Raw genomic sequence first — 25,690 nt, 5'->3', positions numbered from 1 at the left:
AGGTCCTTTCCAGTGTTGGTGTAAAGTCCAGTGAGTTAGGAAATTTCCTAGTGGAGTAAAGTCCTGTCTGGCTGTGTTACTTTGCAGTTATCTCCTTTGTTCTCCTCACAGAGTTAGCTGTTCCATGCTAACTCTGCTACAACTCCTGTTGCTTGGAAAACCAGCTGGCCTTGTGTCGTAGCTGCTGATTCTGAAGAGAACTTGGTTCACTCACAGTTAATCCGAAGCAGGTCGCTGCTGTTGAGGAGAAGAGTGTTTGCAGGCTGCTGGTAGCGGGCGGGCGAGAGAGCTGGTTTCTCAGGTAGCAGGGCTGACCTGGGCTGGGGCCTTGTTGCCCTTTGAAGAACTGAAAGGAGAGAGCTGGAGCTGCTCTCCAGAGCAAGCCAAAGGAGAAGAGAGCAAGAAGAGGGCCAGAGATCTGGTTTTGTTTGGTGACACCCTTGGGGGTCACATGTCACACGCTGACCCACACTGGCTGGCCAGTAAGGTCCGTGGGGGGAAGGGTCGTCCCCAGGTGTGAACGGTGAGGAACTGTGGAGTGTGAGTTCCTTTGTCCAGTGGAGCAAAGAAACATTTGGTCTCTTGAATGATTGAGTCCCAACAGGAGGTTGTGTTGGGCAGCTTTACCTCTACACACAAAAACACAGACACAAACACACACACACGCACACACACACACACACACCTACCTAGCTGTTTTCCTTTTCTTTTGCCTGAAACACAAACAGCCCACTGGGATTTGTCCCTGGCCCCCGGAGGTCTGTACTATGAAGCAGGATTTGGGGTTAGTGAGGTAACTTCAGGTTTAACAGGTTTTCAGTCCTACAATGGTGGTTCACTTCTTTCTGGGGTGAATCAGGTTAACTTCAAATGATCAATCAGATCCCTGGAATAACTTGGACATAATTTCTACAGGTTTCTGACAGGCTCAAAAGAGTTTAAAAGTAAGTGATAGATTGTAAAAACAGTAGATATCATCCCAATTGTTTTGCTCTTTTTCTATGTCTTTCCATGTGTCCACTCTGGTTTTAAAACAGAGCTGCGAACAAACAGAGTTTATCACACTAAATAACTACATAATAATTATTCTAGCCTTATTTGAACTGAACACAGATTCTTCAATCCAACAGAATTCCTGACACTGGTGATGCTTTTACTCTCTTCTTCATAACTGCAGCTCAGAATAACATGAGGAGACTTTGACCAGAACTGGAAATAAAAACTAAACCAACAGTGACCCACACACTGTTCAATATTTCCATCATTATATATGAACATATACTCAAACATCAACTACTTTTCTCCTCTTTTCTTTTTCTTCTCTCTTCAGCAGAAATAGCCAGACATTGAGCATTAACACATGTTCATAATAGTTTGTTCCTCATCAGACAAAGAGCGAAAATACTCAGCAAGAAACTTAATTCATGCACTAATCCTTAGCCTGACTTTAATAATTGGAAATTATGTCTGTGTTTCTTTTTTGTTTTAGTCATGTGATCATATTGTTCACATTTCAAATTGTTGAATGTCACTGTTGGATGTCGCTGTAACCAAACTTACCGGCAGGTACCAGTGTTTCTTCTCATATTGTATTAAACTTTATTCATGGTTTTTACAATGTTGCTCTATATTAACAACTCCACCTCATTCATATGAATGCGCTTGTAGCCAGATTGAGAAACCCAGGGTTAACTGAGCCAGTTGATAACCAGCTTCACAGTACAGGTTATCCAGAATGGGTGATGTTAAGGTCAGTTAAGCCAGAAAACAAAACCATATCCTGGGAATATTGAACTTGCTTTGTTATACAGGCCTCTGATGGCCACCCTGCGACTGTGACAAAACTATTTTTATTTGGAGGTTTCACAGCTGAACCCTGCAACATAAAGCTTCCTTTTATCGCTTAACCATGAGCTTTGACACAGCTAGATACAGGCTGATCCCTGTCACCTGAGTGAAACAGTTGTTTGGTAGCCTTGCAGAAGAAAGTGGGACAGGAAAACTTTATCCGTAGTTCAGTAAATAGCTGTAGTCAGACAAGTTTATCTGTTGACATGTAGTTATCTAATATATGACAAATGCACATGTTGAGCAAACCCATAATTAACACACATATAAAATAATTGCTGTCATTAAACTAATTAAAGCATCTTTCCAGTCAGTGTCATCATAATAAAATACCAGACCAATTCAATAATTTTGTGTAAATTCCTGAGTGATTCCTGGCACCAGTCAAGACCAGTTGGACCAGTAGAGTCAGACTCAGATTATAATGAAGACGTAAAAACTGGAAACAAACTTTTTAAGATCACTGAAACCCACAATGACTCAAGACACCACACATAACTAATTTATTAAGCACAGACTGAACAGCTGAGTCTGGTTTCACACCTGAAGCTCAGGTCTGTTTATGTGTACTTGTCACTGTGGTTACAAAATTACCTTGTAGCCTATAAATATAAGACATACATCCCTAATACAGATTGGGAGATCTTTTTCACATGGATTCAACAGTAGTTTCTCTTTTGAATTCATGCTAGAATCATAAATCACTCAGTCATGTGGTTGGTCTACTTTTCTTTTTCAGCACACCTGCCTTTCAGACTGGTTGAGAATAAATCTAGCTGCCCTTCCCCTCTTTCGACATCATGTGACTGTAGTTTTATCACTCACTCTCAATTGTTCTCTCTCTGAGACAGGGAGAATGGACATTCACTTCTGAATTTGCAACATTTCCTCCAAGTGCTCAGCATTTCCAGCTGTTCCATCTGCATTGGGGCTTCCACAGCAGCCAGACTGGGCATCACAGATTGAACCATTCAGGTCCTTGGTCACTGGTCATCTCCGACATATTGATCCTACATCTACAACAAACTTCACTAGCTCCATCAAGCTCATCCTCAATCAAGTGACTCTTTCAGGGAAAGTCAAAGACTCAAACTTGAACCAAATCAGTTGCGGAACCAAAATAAGCATGCGGTTTTCCCATTCAAAACTTAATTGTCAGAATTTATTAGTATAGACATACAAGTGAGCCAAACCAAATAAAGGGGCTAATATAGAACATGTAACCAGAAGCTTATGAGAGACTAAAGGATTAAGAGGGGACTTTCTAATCTCTTTATAACCCAAGCGCCACCAGCCTGTCCTGCCTAACCTTTTCCTTTTCTGTCAGATGTGGCATACCTGTCACACCGTGGTGAGGTTGTCTTGTCCTGGGTTTGTTTTGTCCTGTCATTTCCTGTTTTATTTTGAAAAGTAACTCTCCTCTTGTTTCAGGTCACTTTCCCTTCCTCATGTGTCTCAGTCTGATTGCCCTAAGTGTTTCCACCTGTGCCCTATTTCCCTCCATGTGTTTAAATAGTCTGTGTTCCCCTTGTCTTGTGCCAGAGTGTCTTCATCCTTGACCTGCACCTGAGCCTTTGTCCATGCCCACAGCCATAGTGTCCTTCGAAGTAAGCCGTTTGTTCTGCGTGAAGAGTGATTTTTTTGTTTGTAATTTCTTGCCTTAGCTAATATTCATAGCTCTTTGTTTTTCCTCGTTATGAGTGATTTTTATTTTGTGTAAGTTATTACTTATTATCCTAGATCCTCCGCTTGGTGGCACCCAAACGAATCATACCATTGTCGTTTTTGCTCGAATTGTATGATAAATCAGGGACAACAACTCTTAATCTTTTTTTTCTGCTGCCTTGACCGCCTTATACTTCATGTTGTTATCGGTCAGGAAATAATATTGTCCAATATCCTCTCATATATTTTCCAGTTTTCATGTTGTTTGCTTTAATTTAGAGGTTTGAAGTATCTCATTATCTTCTTTTTTGGAGGGGCAATAAAGTCGAATGTCATTCACATTGACTTTGCAGCAGTATCAACAAGATGGTCAATGGGAGGGACTAAAGTTAGCATAGGAGTCATCTGTTATATGGAGGCTTGACATTGAATTAAATGTTGATGGAGTCACTTCCTTAAATTTAGCTACAGCTCTATCAGATTGATTTTTTTCCTAATGACATGTAGTCCAGTAATAGCACTTCAAAAGTAATTAAACAGAGCTCTGATTCTGCAGAAAGAACACATTCAGTTTTTGTACCAGAAGTCAGGACAAGGTCGAGGGTGTGGTTATTTATGCACAATGCTAAGGCTCCATGTTGATGTACACATGAATATAATAATTAATGTATGATCTGTACTGAGGACTAAACATGATAAAAGGTTGGTAGTGAACGACTAAGAACAAGGCTTTTTAATGAGTTATGATTACGTTTGGGTTTAGGGCTGATTGATCAGCTTGAGTCAAAAATGGTTGCAACTCCACCTCCTCTACTGGTGTCTTGGGGAACATGAGTATTAACTGGGGGTCTAACATTGGTGACTATGTTCCCAGTGTCACTAACTTTGCGTTTATCGAGTTGGTTTCTCAGTGGGTGTGTCGCTGAATGGGGAGAACCTGTTTGAGGTTGGTGGTCAGCTGGCTTCCGCTTCCTTTGGACAGTCACCCAGTCACCCTGGAGTCGGAGCTATGCTGAATTGGTTGGTACCAGCTACTTGGGGCTGGCTAACTACAGCATGTAACAATCTGGTTTCCATGGTGCGGAGCCAATTCACTGAGCCTTGTAAATCTACCATTACCACTAAAAGAGGCAGAGGAGCAACTAACATAAGACCCACTAAGCAAGAGAGAGAGAGGGGAGAGAGAGAAGCCATAGCTAACTGCTAAGCTTAAGTAACTAGCAGATCAAAACAGCATGTAAACAGCTATGTGATTAGTGAGAAAGTCACTACAAGACGCAGCGAGCTATGAGTGATTGAGCACAACTAGTACAAGTCAAGAAGTGGGTAGTTAGCTGCTGTGATGAAGAAAATGACAAAATTAAAATGGTAGTGACAGAGCAGCAAACAAACACCAGCATACTTTCAAGAAATTTCAGAATTGCAGCCACATTGAGACATCATCATACAACAATAAACGTGACATATGCATGTGGGATGTGCCGACGGGGTTCATATAAAAGTCCTCCCCAGTATGATAAAAATGTCAAACTGAATTAAGTGTTCACATTTAGATCTAGTGTGGAATCTGGACTGGTCAAGTAGACAGGGTTTGATCATGGCTCTATGAAAGACTGAAAATCAACAAGTGTATGCCACCATTGTGTTGAGATAAACACACCAGCAGCCAGACAGGACGACTCAGAGCATTTGGAAAGGACTAGTAAAATCTGGTTTTGCTAGTTTAAAGAAAGAGAGACCTTGGGTATACAGGGCCATCACAGAAGACAATGGACACTCGTCATTGATGCTGGGAAAGGTCACTTACACAAACGCTAAAGGAAACGCATGAATTGACCAAACAATGAGAATGATGTGCCTGTCCAACCTGATGGTTAAAACACTAAAGAGCCATGGACACGGGCCTATTCAAAGTGTGATATACTGCAGTGATTAAAACAAGGAGCAACACTGAAAACTAGCAAGAGTTTAATTACACCTAATTAATAATTTTTTTTCTATAGGGGGGAATTCTAGATAATTAATTACACTACATAATGAAGTCATTACTAATTGCCTGACATACCAGTCTGACCTCAGCTTGAAGGGCTGAAAGAGATGAGGAAATGAAATGCATAGTGCCTCCCTGTGTTGGTCAACTGTAACAACATTTCTCTACAGAAACAATTCAGACATGAAATGTAGTGTCTGAGCAACAGTACATCATCCATTACACATCCAACATATATCTATATCTCATAGAGTTAGGCTCGACATTTGTTCTACTGTCTCACTTTCTAAGCATTTCATCTCTTTCTTATAGTGTGTTTAAGTGTTTAAATTTGGCTGACCAATCAAATTTTGGTATCATAAACCCATAACATACTTCTGTTGTTGTGTTTTTGTGTTTTTCTGCTAGTCACAAATAATTAGGGCCTGTGGTGGCAAAAGTCATATCTATATATCTATGTATTTATCATATGTATCTTAACTGCAATCTAATCTTATGCATTCATGTATTTAGTAGTTCAGTATGTACTCATGTTTTGCTGTGGATGTGAGGGGTGTGAGAGGATGTGTTCAACATTAATGTGAAAGAGGATGTGTTGACATACAATGGCAGCATGACTGGGAGAGGGGCCAAAGACTGTGAAACAGTTAATGGAAAGGGAGATGTGAGGTTGTTTGTACTACTCTATAAAAGGTAGGAATTCTGAGTTGTGACTGATTTCATCAGCTGCTTGAGGACTTTGGAGAACTAACAGAAACAACAACAGACTACTGAATCTGTTTATTTGTGAAAGACTGGAAAGCAAATACAGATACATGATTTGGACTTGGACAGATTATGTACTTGCCTCACACCGTGTCTGTGAGCAGCAAAACAGAGCAGCTCTATCTGTGTCTGCACAGTAATGAACCATAGCTCACCTACTTATTGGAAGCTCTTGGAGCCCAATACACAATCACTGTAGTTACACATGTAAAATAGAAAAGAGAAAGCTCACACAGACGACCTAAAATCTTTCTGTGCAAGCATGCCGCCTAGGGTCCAGGAACCCACATGATCAGTGTATAAATTGACTTCTGGATCTTAGATTCAAGTCAAATGTATTTGGGAATATTCACTTCAGTTAAGAAATTAAATTCTAATGGCTTTTCCTTGTTGAGGGGTGAGGGGTGAGCTAGGAGCTGTCAGTTTTTCTGGCAGTGTAAACAGATATGAATGACATTCAGAACTATAACAATGTGTACTGAGAGTGTTTAGCAGAAGACTAGAGGTATAATACAGTTGTTTTAAACACTTTCTCACAGTGCTCACCTGATCACATTGTTTATCAGAGTCAGTTATCTCATAGACAGATAGATAGACAGACAGACAGACAGACAGACAGACAGACAGACAGACAGACAGACAGACAGACAGACAGACAGACAGACAGACAGACAGACAGACAGACAGACAGACAGACAGACAGACACACACACACACACACACACAAAGCCCAAAAGAAAGTGATAAATATATATATATATATATATATATTTATCTTCAGACTGGAATACTCCAGCACCCCATCTGAATAACTGCGTGCAAAACATGGGCAAAAGAAAAAAACAAAACAAAAAAAAAAACATATCAAACAAGCAATGTCTGAGAGCAGGATCGTACCACAGCAGAAAACAGATGTGGAGATCACTGCAGATGTTGTGGGTACAGAAAGTGTTCTTAAAGCATTCATAAACACATCTAAGAAAAGGCAACACACTGACACATACACACACAGCTAATCTGTTACAGATTTGTATGCACTATGAATTTATCACTATCAGTCAACAACATTGACATGAATAATCTGTGAAGAAGTGATGATGATCGAGGGTCACACACTCCACACTGGATCCTGTGTCAACAGAGAGAGAGAGAGAGGTCAGAGAAACTCTGTACAGCAAATGTCCATCAGGGGCAAACACATGAAAACTGACTTCATCATTATCATTAAAAATAATAAATCGCTAATAGAAGAAATAATGGTGAAAGAATGTCAAGGGAGGGGCTTAATCTCCAAAATATACTACTGGTAAGCGAATCCTCAGAAATGTTGTTAAAAGGCTTGAGGCATGGAGAGAGGACTTGCAGGAAAACATCATCACTGCTACAATATAGCTGGTTAATTTGTACATATATGACTGAAGATAAGGTTAATTAATTCAACAGTACTATTCAACAGTACTATACCAGATGTTAATTTTAACCATAAAATGTGAAAAGGAAAAGAGCACAATTTTTTCACTGTTTTTGGCAAAGTTCTCAAATAAAGAAGCTCTGCGAAGAATTGAGACATTGCATTGTGGCCATATTAGCCATACAAATACCTTTAGAACCAGAGCTCTTCTTATTGGGTAGGCTATATACCTAGCTAACATCAACATAAGAAGGAAACAACAAATACTTTTAGAAGTGGGCCTGTTGTTGGCCAAAAGAGTCATTGCATTAACATGGAAGGAGGTGGGTAGGCCAAGGATAGATAAATAGATTTCCGAATTATCTACAACTTTGCCCTTATAAAAGATTACGTATGCTATCAGGGGGGGAAGCAATCAATCTTTCACAACATCTGGGTTCCTTTCATATGTTTTCTAGGAAAAACAGATTTATCCCATTCAATGGAAGCACCTAGGGATGATCTATAAGTAGACCTTGGCAGTTCACCTGGACAAGATGTATGTTAATAAGTATTTATCCAACTTAATATGGTCCTCAACCAACAACTTATCCAAGTGTGTATGTATGGGTGCATGTGTAATATATGTACAATTTTTATTTATTTTGTTTTTTTCTTTATTCAGTATTTACTTATTTAAGTCATTCTCTGCTATTGTTTTTAATTAATTCATGTGGAGGTTTTTGTATTCTGCTTAATTTTGACTTCTTGTTTATAGGTGGGTGAGGGGCGGCATGTATGTTTTGCAGGGTTGGGCATGGGGGTATTATGTTCTGGTGGTCAACAGGCATGCATACGAGCAATCACATGTGGATTGCTAAATTCTAAAATAAATAAAGATACTAATGGATAAACAAAAAACTCAAAAAAGGCTTCAATAAAACAAATCACATCTCATTAGAGCAGATGAACAGTTTAATCTGTCCAGAAAGGGACTTCATTAAATGAAACGTGATTTAAGACTATTCTCTTCCAATTGTCTCTTTTTTTCACAAGTTTTTCTTTGTTAAAAACTTTGACACTTTGCAAAGACTGCTAGAGTCCAGCATGAGAAACAGTGGACCACTGCCTGAGCTAGTCTACCTCCTCATGCTCATCCTTTTAAAGATTAGAAACAACTTTCGAACCACACACGTAAAAAGAAGATACGTAACACTCAAGCCTGATTGGTAAAGATGAAGTTCAGGTTTCCCATCTCTTCTACATAAATAAAATAAAATACAATGTCATTTGCCTCCATGATAAATAGGTATGGCAGAACTCAATATCTTTTATCCATACTAAAAGTCCAAGGGAACATAGCAACTTCATTCTCAATTTCATTAATTTTATCAGCAGTCCTTCTGCAGCAGTCACAGTGAGGTGATGTCATGTCATATTGTGTGAACCTACAGTAAGTTCATCCGGTAGTTTAACAAGGCTGGATTTTTAGTCCAATTTAGTCCAATACTTTAGTAGTCCAAGTTGGACTACTTTAGTAGTCCAATACTCTTGATGATGAGATTATTTAAAACTGTGTGCGTGAGCATTTGTCATCATCTCCATTAATAGCTACAAATCACCATCAGCATAGGCAGGTATTCACATGGGTGTTGAATGTCCCCTCGGATTTTAAACAACATACAAAACAAACATTTCAGTACCCCTACGGAGCAGAGTTTTAGCACAGTCTGAGAGCTGAGGTCCAGTGCTTCACCAGTTTGGTCATTTCTTGACCTTAACATTCGGTTTGCAAGTCTGTGTAAATATATATATATATATATATATATATATATATATACACATACACATACATACACACACTGTATATGTATAACACTCACTGTGGTCACTGTAGAATGTCAGCCAGCTTCTCGTGGTAATATTCATAGTTTTCTTTGCAGTCTTCCCACAAGTTCAGCACTTGTTCCTCGTTATCCACAAACGTGTCCCAGGTGTAGGAGAAGTCCAAAGGCTTCATGATCCTTAGCTTACAGCCAGAAGTACGCAGGGCCTGCAGCCCTGCCTGGATTTCTGCTTCCTCCCACTCAAACAGCCGAGCAGCAAAAATGGTCAGGTTGATGTTTTTCCTGGCCTTCAGCACCTCAGCTATCTTTTCTGCACACGCAGAGCAGGGACTAGAAGACACATACCTGAGAGGAAGGAGGTGTAATGAAGAGAAGACCATTGTATCAGTTCATCATAAGGATTAAAGACCAAGATGCATTTCATTTATTGCCATAGAACTTTGACATTTATGTGTACAGTACTGCTAAAGGCCCACACCACCACTTATACATGTCATTGTCAGTTCACTGGTTAAGAGGAGGGCTGAAGCAACTGTTGAATGATCTCAGCTTGGACACAGAGTCAATAGATTTTCAAACAGACTGGGGGTGAGGAGAGTTCTGTCTACTCAAAGTCTTTATCACTTTCATCATGGACCTTGTTCTTCCATGATGGTTCAAATTATAGAGGTTAGTTCACATTAGTTTGGTTTGCTCCAATTCACCAGGTGCAATGCCTTCCAGTCACCAGCAGAAGGTGACATCAGTGTTGAGCAGTTTAAAGTCCAGGCTGTTAAAACACACATCTGGTTTATCAGAAGAATGATCAGCATACGATTATTGGTTTTCTGTCCTGTCAACGGAACATAAAACTATCATTTTAAACAGCTGAACATTTTTTTCACAGCTGCTTTGGTTGTTTAGCTCTGTACTGACAGTACTACATGTTTTACCACAGAGACATAATAAATTTGATATGCAGGCATGGCTACATAATGTATAACCATAAAGGGATATCATTATATATATATTATAACTGTTAATCAAGTTTGTCCCTTTGCAGGTGATATTTGGACACAAGAGGTTTTTGTGAATGATATTTGATCAGAGCTCCAAAATGCATATCAGCCTCTTTTGGTCTAGACCTGGTGTTTGTGAAAAGGGCCCTGAGACAACCTCTGGTATAATTTGAAGCTTGATAAATAAATTTGACTTGTGCCTTTAAGAGCAGAGCTCCCTGCAGAGTGGAGGGAAATTTGTGTCTACAGTCACAGAAAAAACGAGGAAGATATCATCCAAACTGAAAATAAGTTATCTTTTAATTTGCCTCATTCTCTCTGCCACATACCATCTGACAGTGTAAGAGAGGTATGTACCAGGTGACTGTGTATTTGAGTGCAGGGTTGTAGTCTGGCAGGCACTGTGTGAAAAAGGCTTCCTCAGCATGACAGCTGGTGTGCTCATCCTCCAAATAGCCCCTCAGCAGCCCGTCAGTTGTGTTCCCTTTATCCACCAGGTAACACAGGAAGGTCTTGTTGCGGCCTGAAGAGTATTCCACGTTCTTGAACTGGAACTTAAAGACAAAAGGATCAATCCGGTCCCTGCAGAAAACAGCAAAAATGAGAGCATTGGCTTATTTGTTTTCACAGTATGACAGTGATTCAGAATGTGATGTTACTGTTATACAAGTATTGTTAGTGAAAACACTCATCCAGCAAGTGACAGAGCGTTAAATTATAAATGTGTTTCAAAACAGAGCTCCAGCCAGTTACTGATGTTGGCATTTGATCAATTTGTAACCAGGTCAAAAATGTATGTGCATGTTATTTGTCCTCTTGAGTGCCACCAGCCATGCCACAAGGAGTTGAAGTGAGGAGAGGAGCAGCAGCCAGTGTCCGCCAATGCCGCTTTACTCATGCCTGGGTCAGCAGTTGGACATCTGCACCCAAGCAGACCAATCGCTAAGGGACACCGCGGGTCAGCGTGGGAAGAGTACATGACAGTGGTATTGCAGCAACAGAGAGGGAGAGCGTGGACACAGAGGAGCCGCTGCATTGGACTTGGACTCTTAACGTGGTTTTTACTGAACTTTTAAATGACACATTTCCATTATTTTTAACAGGCCTGGTTAGTATTTTACCATCCTTTTGTGATATAAATTTATTGTAATAGATCTCACTTTAAATTGAGTCCTATTCTCCTGCTGGTTTTTAACTCTACTCTCCCTGATAGTTTTATAAGAACCTCTTAAAGGTATAATGTGTAAGATCGTGCTACTTGCTCCACCTCCATAAGGGGCAGCATTTCACATCTTCTCCCCCGTCCAGCTAGTCATGTTGTTTTCCCCCCCATGTTCCTTTTATAATTTATTTATATGTGCATTTATTGTTGATAGTTAAGTTGTTGATAGCACTGAAACAAATGATGAATACTTGTAATACAAACAGTATGTTTTTATTTACCTATGAAAATATGAAGGCAAGGGGATACTGCATGACACGTGGGTGTCAGGCTACAGCAGCATGAGGAAGGGATGATGACATCATCAGAGGCAAAATCAGAAAATAAGGTTTATTGCCAGGTAGGTTTTTACAAGATATTTGGCTCAATGTTTAGTGTAGTATCCAATAAACATATTAACAGGAAATAGCAATAAAAATGTAAAATACTGCAACAGTCAAAAAGATAAATATACATAGATACACATATTCAAAAAAATAAAACAATGAAAAAACTAAGTTCAAAAGTGTTGACAAAACTCCTGCTGAGCAGGATGTGCAAAAGATCACAGTATAGACAATATCTGTTCTGTGCAGGGACAATACTCCAAGGTGTTACTATTATGTGCTTGTTGATGATTGATGAGGCCAGATGCAGAAGAAAAGGCAGGTGCTGGTCCATCACTAGGGAGGACTGGACTGAAATTATGGTCCTGATACAAACATGTGATAGGACAATTAGTTTAAATCATAAGCTCTTTATATTCAAACATGTTGGGTCTGGTGTGTGTGTGTGTGTGTGTTTGTGTGTGTATAATAAATAGGATAGATATGAATATGCTAAAATAAATACAGTATTAGGTGGTGGATCCTGAACCCGCTGGTTCTGGATCAGTCTCTTTGTCTTACTTGTAAAAGAAAAGTTACTGACGAATCTAGTTGGACAACAGCTGCAAGAACAGGCTTAATTCTACTACATGGCTAAAACTTCATCATCAAACATGCATTTATGCCACTTGAAGTGTGTGTCAGTACGGTTTGTAATTTGCACTAATGATACTTTTCGCTACAGACCAACATTAGATGTTAATCACCAGTCTAAAAGAAAAGTCTCATTCCTTTACTCGCCCGGTGCTGTCTACAAACACACCAGCTGTTGAACGTGGTCCATCGGCATGGAGATAAAGATCGCTTTCTTGGCACTTCTATGATTCTCGTCTGCAGTTTTATTTTTTATTTATTTATTTATTTTTAGTCGGGAGCTGTAGCGTAACTTCAAGCTCCGGAGGAAGCTCTTCTTCTCTAAGGGTCTGAGGGCAGACTAGACACTACACTGACTCACACAGCATCTAGTGTGTCTACAACACGGTCCAGGATGCGGCTAGTTGGTTAGCATGCTCAGTTAAGCAGATATCTCTGAAATACACTAGATGGTGCTCTTGGTCATGACATCATCACTGTGGCTCCTTCACATACTATTGATGGTGTAAGTTAATTTTTTGAACGTTTTAAACTAAAATTCTGGCCAGATCTTACACATTGCACCATTAAATCTTTTTAGAGTCCTAGGCTCTAGTATTCCTAGGTGGCGTTGTCGGTTTGGATTTTAAACATACAAAATTTATTTAAAATAAGGCCCTACTTTAGCCATTGGGCCTGGCCACAAATTTTACTTCTATTATTCTATGTTTTGTGGTGATATATTAGTGATGACATTATCCAACCTCAGCAAGCACATGCTGTCTTTGCCAACCTGCATTCACAGGCATTATCTCAAGGCTCATTGGGGTTAGGGATGAGTTTAACCACAACTTTGTGAGACAGTGTTTCAAAACATGACCATAGCCCCTAAACTCTCATCATGCCAGTCTAAGCTGGTCCCTGAATGTCAGCTACCAGCTGGTGCAGAGATCTGACTGTTCACTCTAAGCAAAGTCCTCTCTTGCCCCTTAAGCAAGTCTGAAGCCAGCGTTGGCTGCACACATCCCACTCAGTCCTCTGGAACACAGGGAAACAGGGCCGGGGTATAGTGAAGCCTGTTAGAGGGTTTAGCACATGCAGCATAAAACTATACAGGACAGCACACTGCACTGTGCCACTTTCTCCTCCATAAACTCAGCCTGATACAACAATCTTCTCTTCAAAGCTCCTTATTATGATAACTGTCATGCGAAACTTAACTGAGCTACTTAGTAAAGGATGCTGCCAACAAAATCAATCAAAAAACTGTCTGGGTTGATTTTCATATCAGACTGAAATGAACTAAAACCATTGGATGGACCAATAACAGCACCACTCACATGAATTGGGAAATACAATAATTGTCAACAATCTATCAATCTTGTTGTTACTAGTCTGACCATAAAACATCACTGATGTTGTCCATTATATAGCAGCAGGATGAGCTATAACCACAGCACCTGTTAGCATGACTCAAGCTAACATTAGTTAAGCTGAGGTGGGTGTCAATTTGAAACTTGGGCTGTCAGGGTAGGGGGCAGCATGGCTACAGCAGGCAGAACAGTGCTAATTTTACACCATCTGCATTGCTGACACTGGAATTCCATTGTATTATTAGACTGGTCTTCGTGTAACCCAGTACAGTGGGCCACAGCACAACCTTCATCTCTGTCTCTCCCTCTCTGTACCAGTACCCAACCAGCTGACTGGGTCAAAAGAGCCAGATGTAAAATTCAGGGCAGGTTAGCTACTGGTCCTGGTCCGTCTGCTCCTTACTATAAAAGCAGCCTGCTTACTTAAGCAGGTACACAGAGACAGAATGTAGCAATGAAGTGCTCTGCTGCTACACAATGGTACAACACTTGTGTCATATACATTTGGCCTAGCCATGAAGCAATGGAGAATTACTGTGTAGCGTACATACGTGGCCTGGCATCAGTCACAAGCCATTAAGGAAGTTCATTATAAGGACATGCAGAGTTACGGACCCACAATTGACACTTTGCGACTCTTCCCACCATCAAACTATCACATTGATAGGAAACAGAGACAAAGGACCCCTCTTCCACAAACAGACCATGCTGTTAGCATGTCCGAACGACACAGAACCAGACCAAAGGTCAAAGGGTCAGCTCCAGAGGATTAACCAATGGACACCAGACAACTGGAGAATATAGGCAAAATCTCCAGTTTGTAACAATAAGACTTTGTCTAATGATATTTGATTGTTTCTTGTATAGGACAAGTAACAACAAAAAGGACTGATTAACACTAAGGTGTGAATCCTGGCCTTTCTGTGCCATGCATGAACACACACACCAACCTCCCTTCCTCTGTCCCTCTCTAGATAAGAGTCATAAACTACAACCCACATTCCAATCCTGGGTAGTGACCAGCAGAACTCTCTTCATAGACACAGATCTAAGGAAGAATGTAAAATTAAATATCTAGCTGTTCTGTAACTCATGAGATGTTCCTATGCAATAGTTTAATCCCAAACTTCTATCCCATAGAATGTTTGAAATGTAACATGTAGATTTTAAGACAATGTCCTTCATGTGACCATACTGTCAGCATCCTTCACACAGGTAACACACACTACATGACATCCAGAATGTCCATATTATTATTATTACAGTCAAAGAACTGCTGTGTAATCCACATTTATAGACTATTAGCTTTGGGAAATGTTTATATTGTTGTTTGATCAATTAACCACTTGTATCATGATTAATTCCAGGTTTGAAGGATGTAATATGAAATCAACACTCCTATTACTCCTCTCTGCCATTATTAGTGCAAATAGTTTTCTATGTTATTTCATTTAATGTTTTGTGGTCATGGTGGAAGACGGATGTGCGAATTTATAAGTAAACTCTAGATTTAAATTATTCCAAAATTCAGTGGGAAATTACTCTCTTCTCCAAGTGGAAACACAGGAGATTGGGGACGCCCCTGAAACATGCACCCGCCCCCCAGGGGATAAAACAGTCATGATCAATTCACATAGTTCAGAACAGGTCACAAAGTCGGAGAAGTGCAGAAAAGCCTGAAAGGTGAGAAGAGGTCAGATGTCAGTTCAGAACAAGCCAGAAGAGCTCAGAAGAGAAAGAAAAGTCAGAGAAACCCAGATGACAAGAAGATGCGAGAAGCGAGAAACGATGCAGAAACTAGAAGCTGAGATCTTTGCTCAAAGCTCAGAGTCCCGGCTCAAAGCCCGGCTCTGTAGCCATGTAAACTCTTAGCTCTAAGCTGCTAGCCACAAACTCATGGCTCTTAGTCATTTTTGCACTTTTCGCGTCTTTTATTTTTCTTTGCCACAAGCTCCAAGTAACGTCATTTTTGTCTACATGCGCAATATTCTATTTTTTTTATAAGCCAAGTCAAGACCAACTGAACCAAAACAACAGAAGTGCCTCAGAGTAATTTTGTAACTTTTAATCATCATCAAGTTTTCCTTTTTGAAGATTTTGACAACTTTAGTCATCTGGTCAACACCAGCCTCCTCTAAAGTTATCCAGCCAAAGTGAAGAGCATTAGAGTTTATTTCGCATCAACCCGCCACAGACACCAGCAGATAACATCTGCACTACCGCCTGCAGAGAAGCCGACCAGAAATCAAGAGTGCCCGAGACAGAAAGTCTCCTGGCAAACTCCACCAGAGCTGAACCGCTGAGACACTGGCAGAATCCGTCATCGTGATAACGGGACACGGCCTCCAGGAGAATCCATCTAGATCCCGCGTCTCCGGGGTTACCACGGCAACCACAGCCACCTGGGTTCCAGCCGAGGGTCTTCAGCTACAGCGCAACTCACAGTAGGCCGGTCTTAACACTCTGCTCATGACTGGGTTGATGTCGAAATATAGCAATATTTAATCATCAAACCTAATTCGTAGATATAGTGTCATTAGCTGTATAGCCATAGTGTATAGCCATAACATATTCTCTCCCACCATTGCCAACTCATCACACTGCTCATTCATTATATTATTTTCATCTTTATGATTATTACACTTTGCATTTACTCTGTACATAGTAGTTTAGTTAAATAAACTCCTTTATTTACACGCAGTTGTTGTCCTGTTGTATTCTTTTGACGTAGAGACTGGAGATCCATTGAATCGAGAAGTCATGGCTTCTGATATGAGATTGATAAATTTGGCAATGAAGTAATTCATTGTTGTCCTCCTAGAGGACTGGTGCCCCATTTCAACGAGAGTAAATCCTAAATATGGCATTAACGCTTCAACTGACACTAGAAAATATGTTTTACATCACATCACTGACGGTTCATAATGAGGCCATGGCTATAATTATCTCCACAAAAGGTTTCGAATAAGGTCATGAAACAGCTGACCACTGTCATTAGCACACATGATCTAAACAGAATGACACTGTACATTTATTGCATGGAGACTATTTTCATGAGCTTGTGAGCATTCATGACAACTGTGAGGGATTGATTCTGAATAGTTTTTCATTTTATTTGATTTGTTAAGAAAACTGATGCATCATGTAATCAGCAGGACAAATATCAGAGTTTGAGCCAGAGCCCACCATTGTGACTGGGGCCACCTTAAAATATAAAATGTCCCTCACTCCAACCTCCAAATGTCCCCTTAAATCAGGACATGCTTTTTATTTTAGATGCTGTACTATAACATTTATCTGTAATTGTTGTTTAGGTCATTTACAATATGAAACTGCTAACTCGCATCTGTCCACTCAGCCAAAGATGGTTTGTCCGTGTACTAAAGTATAATCCGGAAAAGGAAAAACGAGAAAACAAGCCATATTTTGTTTTTCCGTTTTAAACCAAAAACAAGAAAACAAGTCATTTTTCAGTTTTTCCAGTGTCCATGAACATTGAATATCAAGTGGAACAAAGTGTTAAAAACCGGCAAACATCCATGTTGCAGTGTTCTGGAAACCTTACACAATGCTGAATTTGTTAAAAGATACCAACTCAATCATGAGGGAATAATGATTGTTGTGGAATTTGTGAGGGATGCAATAACATCTCCTACCAACTGAAAGAACCTTGCTAGTTGGCAACAGAGAAAAGCCGATCTATTCACCAAAGAATAAATGCACTCTGACATCGTAGCACAATTCATACGATTTATTTTAGATGTTCAACAGCTACAGAGAAATAAAGCAGCTTGATGGCAATTGCCAGTCTACCCGGTGTGATCGCTGCCATAGATGGAACGCATGTAAAAATTATTGCACCTTTGCAAGACGAGGAAGTATTTATAAACAGGAAAACAAAATCAACACACAGGTTGGATTCGATGCTACCTATACAGTTGTAGACATTTGTAACACCCGCCTATGTACATATAGGGGGGGCCTGGGTTATTCTTATGATATTCCCTTTGTTTTATGCTTTAAACCAAATAAAAAACCACACAATCCCAAACTTGAAATGTAAAGACTCTTTAGTCGTAAATGTTTACGCTCCAAACAAATAACAGACAACAAACAAATCTATATCTATAATCTATATCTATATATAATCTATAGTCTATAAATGTGGATCACAAAGCAGTTCTTTGACTATGCTGCTAAGGATGCTGACAGTATGGTCACATGAAATACTTTGTCTTAAAGTCTGCATGTTACATTTCTACCATTCTATAGGACAGAAATCTGCGGATTGAGTTAAATAGAAACATCACATGCTACACAGAACAGTTAGATATTTAATTTCACATTCTTCCTCAGATCTGTGTCTGTGAAGACTGTTCTGCTGGTCACTACTCAGGATTCAAAAGTGGGTTGTAGTTTATGACTCTTATCTAAAGAGGGAGAGAGGAAGTGAGGTTGGTGAGTGTGTTTGTGTGTATTCATGCATGGCACAGAGAGGTAGGGATTCACACCTTAGTGATAATCAGTCCTTTTGAATTTACTTTTCCTGTATAATAAACAATCAAATATCAATAGGCAGAGTCCTATTATTACAAACTGGAGAGTTTGCCTATGCTCTCTAGTTTGCCTGGTGTCCATTTGTTGATCCTCTGGAGCTGACCCTTTATCCCATGGTCTGGTTGTGTATCCCTCTGACATGCTATAAGCACAGTCTGTTTGTGAGAGAAGGGTCCTTTGTCTCTGTTCCCTATCAATTTGATAGTTTGATGGTAGGAAGAGTAACAAAGTGTCAATTTTGGATCCGTAGGTGACAATGAACTTCTTCAGTGGCTTGTGACTTATGTCAGGCCATGTATGTCCACTACAGAGACGTCCAAAAATGTGCCCCAAATGCTTTACATGTCAAACGTCCGAAAACCACGTGTGAAATGTCTGAAAACCATATGTGAAATGTCCAAAAACCACGTGAAATGTCCGAAAACCACATGTGAAACATCTGAATACCTCATGTAAAACTTAGAAAAACTACATGTGAAAATGACATGTGTTCAAAATGCTTCACAAGTGAAACGTCCAAAAACCACATGTGCCCTGAATGCTTCACATCTGAAATGTGTGAAAACCACATGGCCCTCAAATGCTTCACATGTGACTTAACACATGTGAGAAAGTACTTCACATGTAATAAGTCACATGTGCTTTTTTTTGTTAAGGGCTAATTCCAACAGCCCTGATCATGCTCCAGCATGAACCAGAATGCAGACAGCTGTGGATTTGCAGATTCACAGACAGGGAATGGAGGTCTATACATACCACAACAACAGGTTTGTTTAACCCTAACTTCCTGACTAGACAAGAATATGAAGTTCTTTGTTAGTTGTATTTTCAACAACATGAAAAGTAAAAAAAAAAATGGAAGAAAGTTCAGGCGCAGCAAGAGAGCAGGGAACCCTCTTCAAGATGCACAGACAGGAAGTAGATATTGTGTATGTGAGGCCTCTTTTGTACTCAGGAGTCCAACATTTCTTTTAGGTTGTGAATGTTGTGTGTGGCTGAAGCGGGACTGTGATTGGAGAAAGCCAGAAAACATTCACAGAGTTATGGTGCAATCAGACAGAAATGTATCGGTCTGGTCAAAAACAGGAGGCGACAGGAGCAGGAAGTAGCACTGCTACCACGCTAACAACAAAGGAGTAAATTTTAAAGCTTTTTTATCATAAACTCTGACACTGTTTCCACACACTCCACAACCAAATAGCATCTTCTCTGCTGCTTGTATTATTTCACCTAAAGTTGTATGACACGACAACAAGAAACACAATTTCCTGAGAGACAGGTCAGTCCTCTCTCTGATTAGCTGGACACCAGAGAGCACTCAATCGCAATGACACAGGTCAAACTCTGATCAGATTGAACTTTATTCCACTAAGTGAATGGGGAATGTATTTGTTGTGACTCCACCATAAAGCACCAGAGAGCAGAGTGAGTTATGTGGAAAGACTTTCTGAACTCCATGCAGGGTTTGGTTGCTGTGACAATAAATTTGGTTAATGTTGTATCATTCTTATCTGCCTCCCATGATTCCCTGGTGTTTTAAGGTAACAACTGGAGACCTCATTTCCACCAGCACCCTCTGAGTGATTTTTATGCCAGCCCCTTCGGAGCTCAGGCACTGGATATCCTCTACCTCTCCCAGCTCTACCCATCTCAGATTAACTAACTGACTAACTGGTATATTCTCCATCTGACTGTCTAAACACACCTGAGTTCACTGATCAGGTGTAAGCAGAGAGCCTCAGAACAATTTCTATAGAGAATGCTTTGAACTACAGAGATAAACTAGTCATTGAAGTGCATTTACTATATTTTGATTATGGTTGCCACTTATTTCCATTATCATTTCATCTGCTGATTAATTCTGAGATTAATCGATTAATTTATTTGTCTATAGAATTTCAGAAAATGTTGAAAAATGCCCATTATAATTTCTTCCAAGGTGACATCTTCAAATGTCTTGTTTTGTCCGATGAACAGTTCAAAACACAGATTCAGTTCACACATTCAGACAATGGAACAAGTTTGAAACAATGACTGAAACGTGACCCATTAACACTACGTGTTAATCAGTCACTTCTAAGCTGCTGCTCTGCTGCTGCTAAAATCCAGATTTTAAAATGATGTCGTCGTCCGACATCACCATAAACATTTAAAGACAAAGACTGAGCTGTGATTTCAGCTGCAGTTACTATAACATGATCTCTCACAGAGAAATTTAGAAGAGACACAATATCTTTCTTTTTTTGTCTCTCACACAGAGCACGGCCTCCGTCTGGGTAAAAAACTGCTGCTCCTCTTCTATGAGTGAGAGAGAGAGAGAGAGAGAGCAGAACTGGAGACTTTCTACTAGGTACACAAGGGATGCACAAAAGTAGATTCATCACAAGGTGCTTTTTTGAAAAAAAAAAAGTCCCTAAATCTAATGACAAATGCTCTAATTTGTCAACACTGCAGACTGTGAAGTGCTGTTTGCACCATTTCATTTTGAAAGGTCAACGGCCAACTACGAAACTCAGTAATTCGGCTGACCAGTGGTGGAACCATAATCAGTCATTCATTCAGTCATCCAGGCTTCACTGTTGCAGTCCATCCACTTATTCACTTAAACACTAAATTAGGTTCAGCTGATGAAAACTAAATGATTGGTTTAGACAAGTCGACTGGATTAGGTACCTGTAATTTACAGTGGTGGTCTGTCACAGCCAACATGTTTGTCACTGGGCAAATGACATCATAGACAGGGTCAGTTTTCACAAAATCAGAACCCCGAAGGCATTTTGTGAATATTTATAATATACAACATTTCTAGGGGTATTAAGGGGTGCTGAATCCAAATCTGCTGTAATGAAGCTAAAAAATGCCCCCAAATGCCTCAAAATTGAGAAATCAAACATGGCCGCCGCCGCCAGGCTGAAATCTATTTTTCAGTGTATCTTTTTGACTAGACAAGGTAAAAACATGAATTAAATGTGCTTTTGTAGGTTTTCATACATGAGCAATCTGATGGCATATTCAGATTTGAGATGTAATGTGAAGAAACTGCTTAGATATTGCAAAAAATAGTTGATTAGTGAATAACTACTCAGCTATTATTTTTATTATAAATATTTTTTATTATCAGGCTTCTTTTACTTTGTATTTTAATTTGAGGTCAAATGTGCTGTAATGGAACCTTGGTCATCCCCAATATCACCCTCCCCCTCTCCCATCCAAAACAAGAGGGGATAGACATCAGTGAAAACAGAGCAATAAACAGCATACCCAACAGCCTGTACATGTTCCTCAACTTGTTACTATGTGGTCAACACCTGCTGGAAGATGATGTTGAACATGATGATAAGAACACAGCCAAACGCCAGCTTAGAGTCCTCAGCATGGCACAGGATCTTATGTACACAGCCAGTGGAGACAAGTTCCTCACTCCAAAGCACATAGGACTGGCCAGTTCCCTTCATCAAGCTACACGTTCCAAGGAGTTGGTGAACATGTTTCACCAGGCAGGTCATGTTATGAGTTACCGTGAGGTAATCAAACTTGACACTGCACTGGCTAAGAAGACCTTGGAGACCATGGGAGATGACAGTGCCGTTGTTCCACAAAATCTGGTAAAGGGTCGCTTTGTTCATTTCTCAGCAGACAATGTCGACATCAACGAATACACTCTGGATGGAAAAGGGACATTCCATGCCACACAAGTGGCTGCCTGGCAACGTTATCCACCTGAAAGTGATCTCCTTGATGGAATTGATCTTTACTCCAAGTCAGAAACCCTCAACATCCCCAAGGCAATGACTGACATCATACCTGCACCAAAGAGAGGAATCACAGAGCGTCCATTCAGTGTAGTAGCACCAGATTGTTTCACACAGTCGTATGAATAATGTCCTGCAGGACAGAAAGCACAAGCTACAGACACGGCCTTTTTCATGTCCAGGACATCTCAAAAACCAATGCCTTCCTGGACATTGTACAATCAAAAGGCAAGCACAGTCAACCCAGAGAAAATGTGTATAGGGGATTATCTGATGTTGAGCAATGTGTACAAGATTGTACAAATACGATAGACTGGTAGAGAATATCAGCCTGCTAGACTGCACACTACTACTTATTAACAGATTGTTGAACCGATAACCTGATAATTGTGAACCTCTGAGGAGAAAAGTAACACAGAAACAAAATAAGAGTAAGGATAACTAGAATGTATTCCAATGTACCTGTACTGTTTGTAATCTTTCTATTCTATTTTATTCTATTCAGAAAGAGTCACATGGAATGTATGGAAGCATGCAACTGCAGGAAACATGACAACACTTGCCAGAACACGGAAGACTGTGAATAAGCTGTTTATTGTTTTATTTAGATACCCATTAGCTGCATCAAAACTGCAGCTATTCTTCCTCGGGTCCGACATATAATGTACAGCACATCAAAACAAAAGATTAAAAGCAAACTTGAGTTGGCATTAAGAATAAAGTCACTGTAATGGATAAAACCATGACTTATGGATCATCCTGTGTTTTGTTCTTATTTGATTGACAACTTATTTATCACTAATGACCACCTTTTCCCTATTGTATGACTTTCAAGCTGATTATTGACCAAGGTTCCATTACAGCACATTTTACCTCAAAACAAAATACAAAGTAAAAGAAGCCTGATAATAAAAACATATTTATAATAAAAATAATAGCTGAGTAATTATTCACGAAACAACTATTTTTGCAATATCTAAGAAGTTTCTTCACATTACATCTCAAATCTGAATATGCCATTGGATTGCTCATGTGGGAAAACCTACAAAAGCACATTTAATTCATGTTTTTACCTTGTCTAGTCAAAAAGATACACTGAAAAATAGATTTCAGCCTGGCGGTGGCGGCCATGTTGGATTTCTCAAATTTTGAGGCATTTGGGGGCATTTTTGAGCTTCATTACAGCAGATTTGGATTCAGCACCCCTTAATACCCCTAGAAATGTTGTATATTATAAATATTCACAAAATGCCTCCACCACTTTAAATAAGCACATTTTCAGAAATTCTGCCTAGACTATCAGCACTGCTTGTGCTAATCAACATCTCATTATTTCAATATTAAGTAGCTAAAGCCTGCACTAAATGCATCATCACTAGATGATGCTGTGGCAGTTTGCATATTGGTTGAATTTGGTGAAATAATTTAAATGATGCTTGTTCATTCAAGTTCAGCAATACTGCAGCAGGAGTTCAGCAGCCAGGCATGAAGCAGCTTTTTCAAAAGTACCTTTGACTAGTGCTGAGTGATAATCAACAGAAGTAGTTTCCTTTAGGTGAGTTAGGTTTTGATCAGATTTTGGATTATAGGTCTGGTAACAGGTTATTATCAGACATATTACATGAGTTTATCACATTATGAGTTTCTGCAGGTTACTTTGCCTCATGTTCACAATCTCAGATGCTGCAGTTCTTTCTACCTTGATTATGAAATGGTTGAGACTCACATCAGCACTAAATGTCAGGCAGGTCAGTTCTCAGTGTTGGACCAGACGATCCTCTCTACTGCTGTGATCAGAGAACCTCATTCAGACGGTTAAGGCATCACCAGACAGATTGTGTCACTAAAGCTAATGTAGAATGATAATGACGTAACTCAGCCTACAACTGCTCATGAACCATGCTTGGTGACCTACCCTGTGATGATCTCAAATGGAGGTAGTTCCATCAGCTCCACCAGAAAATCTCCATTTTGACCATTAGCTACTGCCCCACCAGTGGCCCCCGCCTCGGTTGACGGGACCTCTCCATTGTTTTCTGTCTCCTCTCCTTCCTTCTTTACTTCCTTTACAGCTTTGGTCACTTCAGCTGCTTCTTTGTCTTTTCTCTCTTTTCTTCTCATTAGCAGATGACTTTTGTCAGCCATGGTGAAAGTGACTGTAGAAATGATTATAAAAAAGACAAGACGTAGATAAAGAGTAGAGATAAGGACAGAAGACCTGAAACAAAAAATGACTCAACAGAAGACAAGCAGAAAGTCAGGCAGAGCAAGTGAGGGGGGAGGAGTGGAATGGTAGAGAGGACAGGGGAGCAGAGAGTAAGAAAGTAGTGCAAGGAGCTGAGCAGAGGGAGAGAGAGAGATAGAGAGAGACACTAGACCAGATACTTTATAGGTCTGTACACAAACTAGGATGATATTAATTACAGTTCATTATCTATGATATGTCTTGTCAGGGAAATTATTCTAATGTGGGGATGGAAAACTTTACCCAGATATAATAAAACTAAAACTACAAAGCTCTGAGGGGCAATGAACCAACCACATAGGTATCTAATAACTTACAATGGTGAGTTTTAGTTTCAGGTGAAAATAAACAAAGGAGTGGTTTCACAGGCTAGAGGAGACTTAAAGGTACTGTATTAAAACTCATCATACATGCAAACATCAGCATAAAATGTCATCCATCAGCAGCTTCAATCTAAAAATATCAGTTTTGGCATGAGCCTTTAAAGGCTCACACAGGTCAAACCACAGCAGACACACACAGGCAGCTGCAACTCACACACCCAGCAGGTCTATTTAAAGACCTGGGAACAGAGTGTGTGTGTACTGTGTGCACACTTACTATGCACTTTCTCTTCATTTTCGCTGCACTTCTTTACCTGATCTTCACATATTACAGTTTTTTGCGATTGATTACACACTCATTACAGCATTTGGCTCATTGTGTCAAAACTCCACACACAAGCCAAAGAAGACAGAACACTTGGAGCTAAACATCTCACTTCAATGTCAAAATGAAACACTGCTATCAAAACATGACAATCCTCTTTCAAAAGGGCATTTCTTTAACAAAACCATACACAAATGCACCATCTGAATTACTCTTTCAAATCAGCAACAACACAGTGATGAACCTAACACAAAACACTGCTGTCTTTACAACTTTGGTTTAATTTTGGTTTTTACTGAACAGCAGAATTTACAGGCAGTAACAGAAAATGTATTCACTGAATTGTGAATATGGTATAAGAACAGTAAACTCTGATGTACACAGGATTAAAATGTCTACATTTTCACAGAAGGATGAGAGATATCCCCACAGACAACACCCCCAGAATGTTA

At 39.8% G+C, this 25,690-nt stretch overlaps 1 protein-coding gene across 1 annotated transcript; it reads right to left on the bottom strand.

Annotated features, from left to right (window-relative positions):
• Positions 1–9,546: 9,546 nt before the first annotated feature.
• On the bottom strand, positions 9,547–24,496 carry LOC111221913 (C->U-editing enzyme APOBEC-2-like). Its single transcript, XM_022745507.1, has 3 exons — positions 24,261–24,496; positions 10,861–11,085; positions 9,547–9,850 (listed from the first exon to the last, which is right to left on the bottom strand). Exons 1-3 carry the CDS (start codon positions 24,488–24,490, stop codon positions 9,547–9,549), a joined length of 759 nt encoding a protein of 252 aa, XP_022601228.1. The 5' UTR covers positions 24,491–24,496.
• Positions 24,497–25,690: the final 1,194 nt, after the last annotated feature.

This window comes from Seriola dumerili, unplaced genomic scaffold, assembly GCF_002260705.1.
Source record: "Seriola dumerili isolate Sdu_G_001 unplaced genomic scaffold, Sdu_1.0 BDQW01000088.1, whole genome shotgun sequence".
Classification (NCBI taxonomy): domain Eukaryota; kingdom Metazoa; phylum Chordata; class Actinopteri; order Carangiformes; family Carangidae; genus Seriola; species Seriola dumerili.
This window is presented reverse-complemented; position numbering and strand designations above follow the sequence as displayed.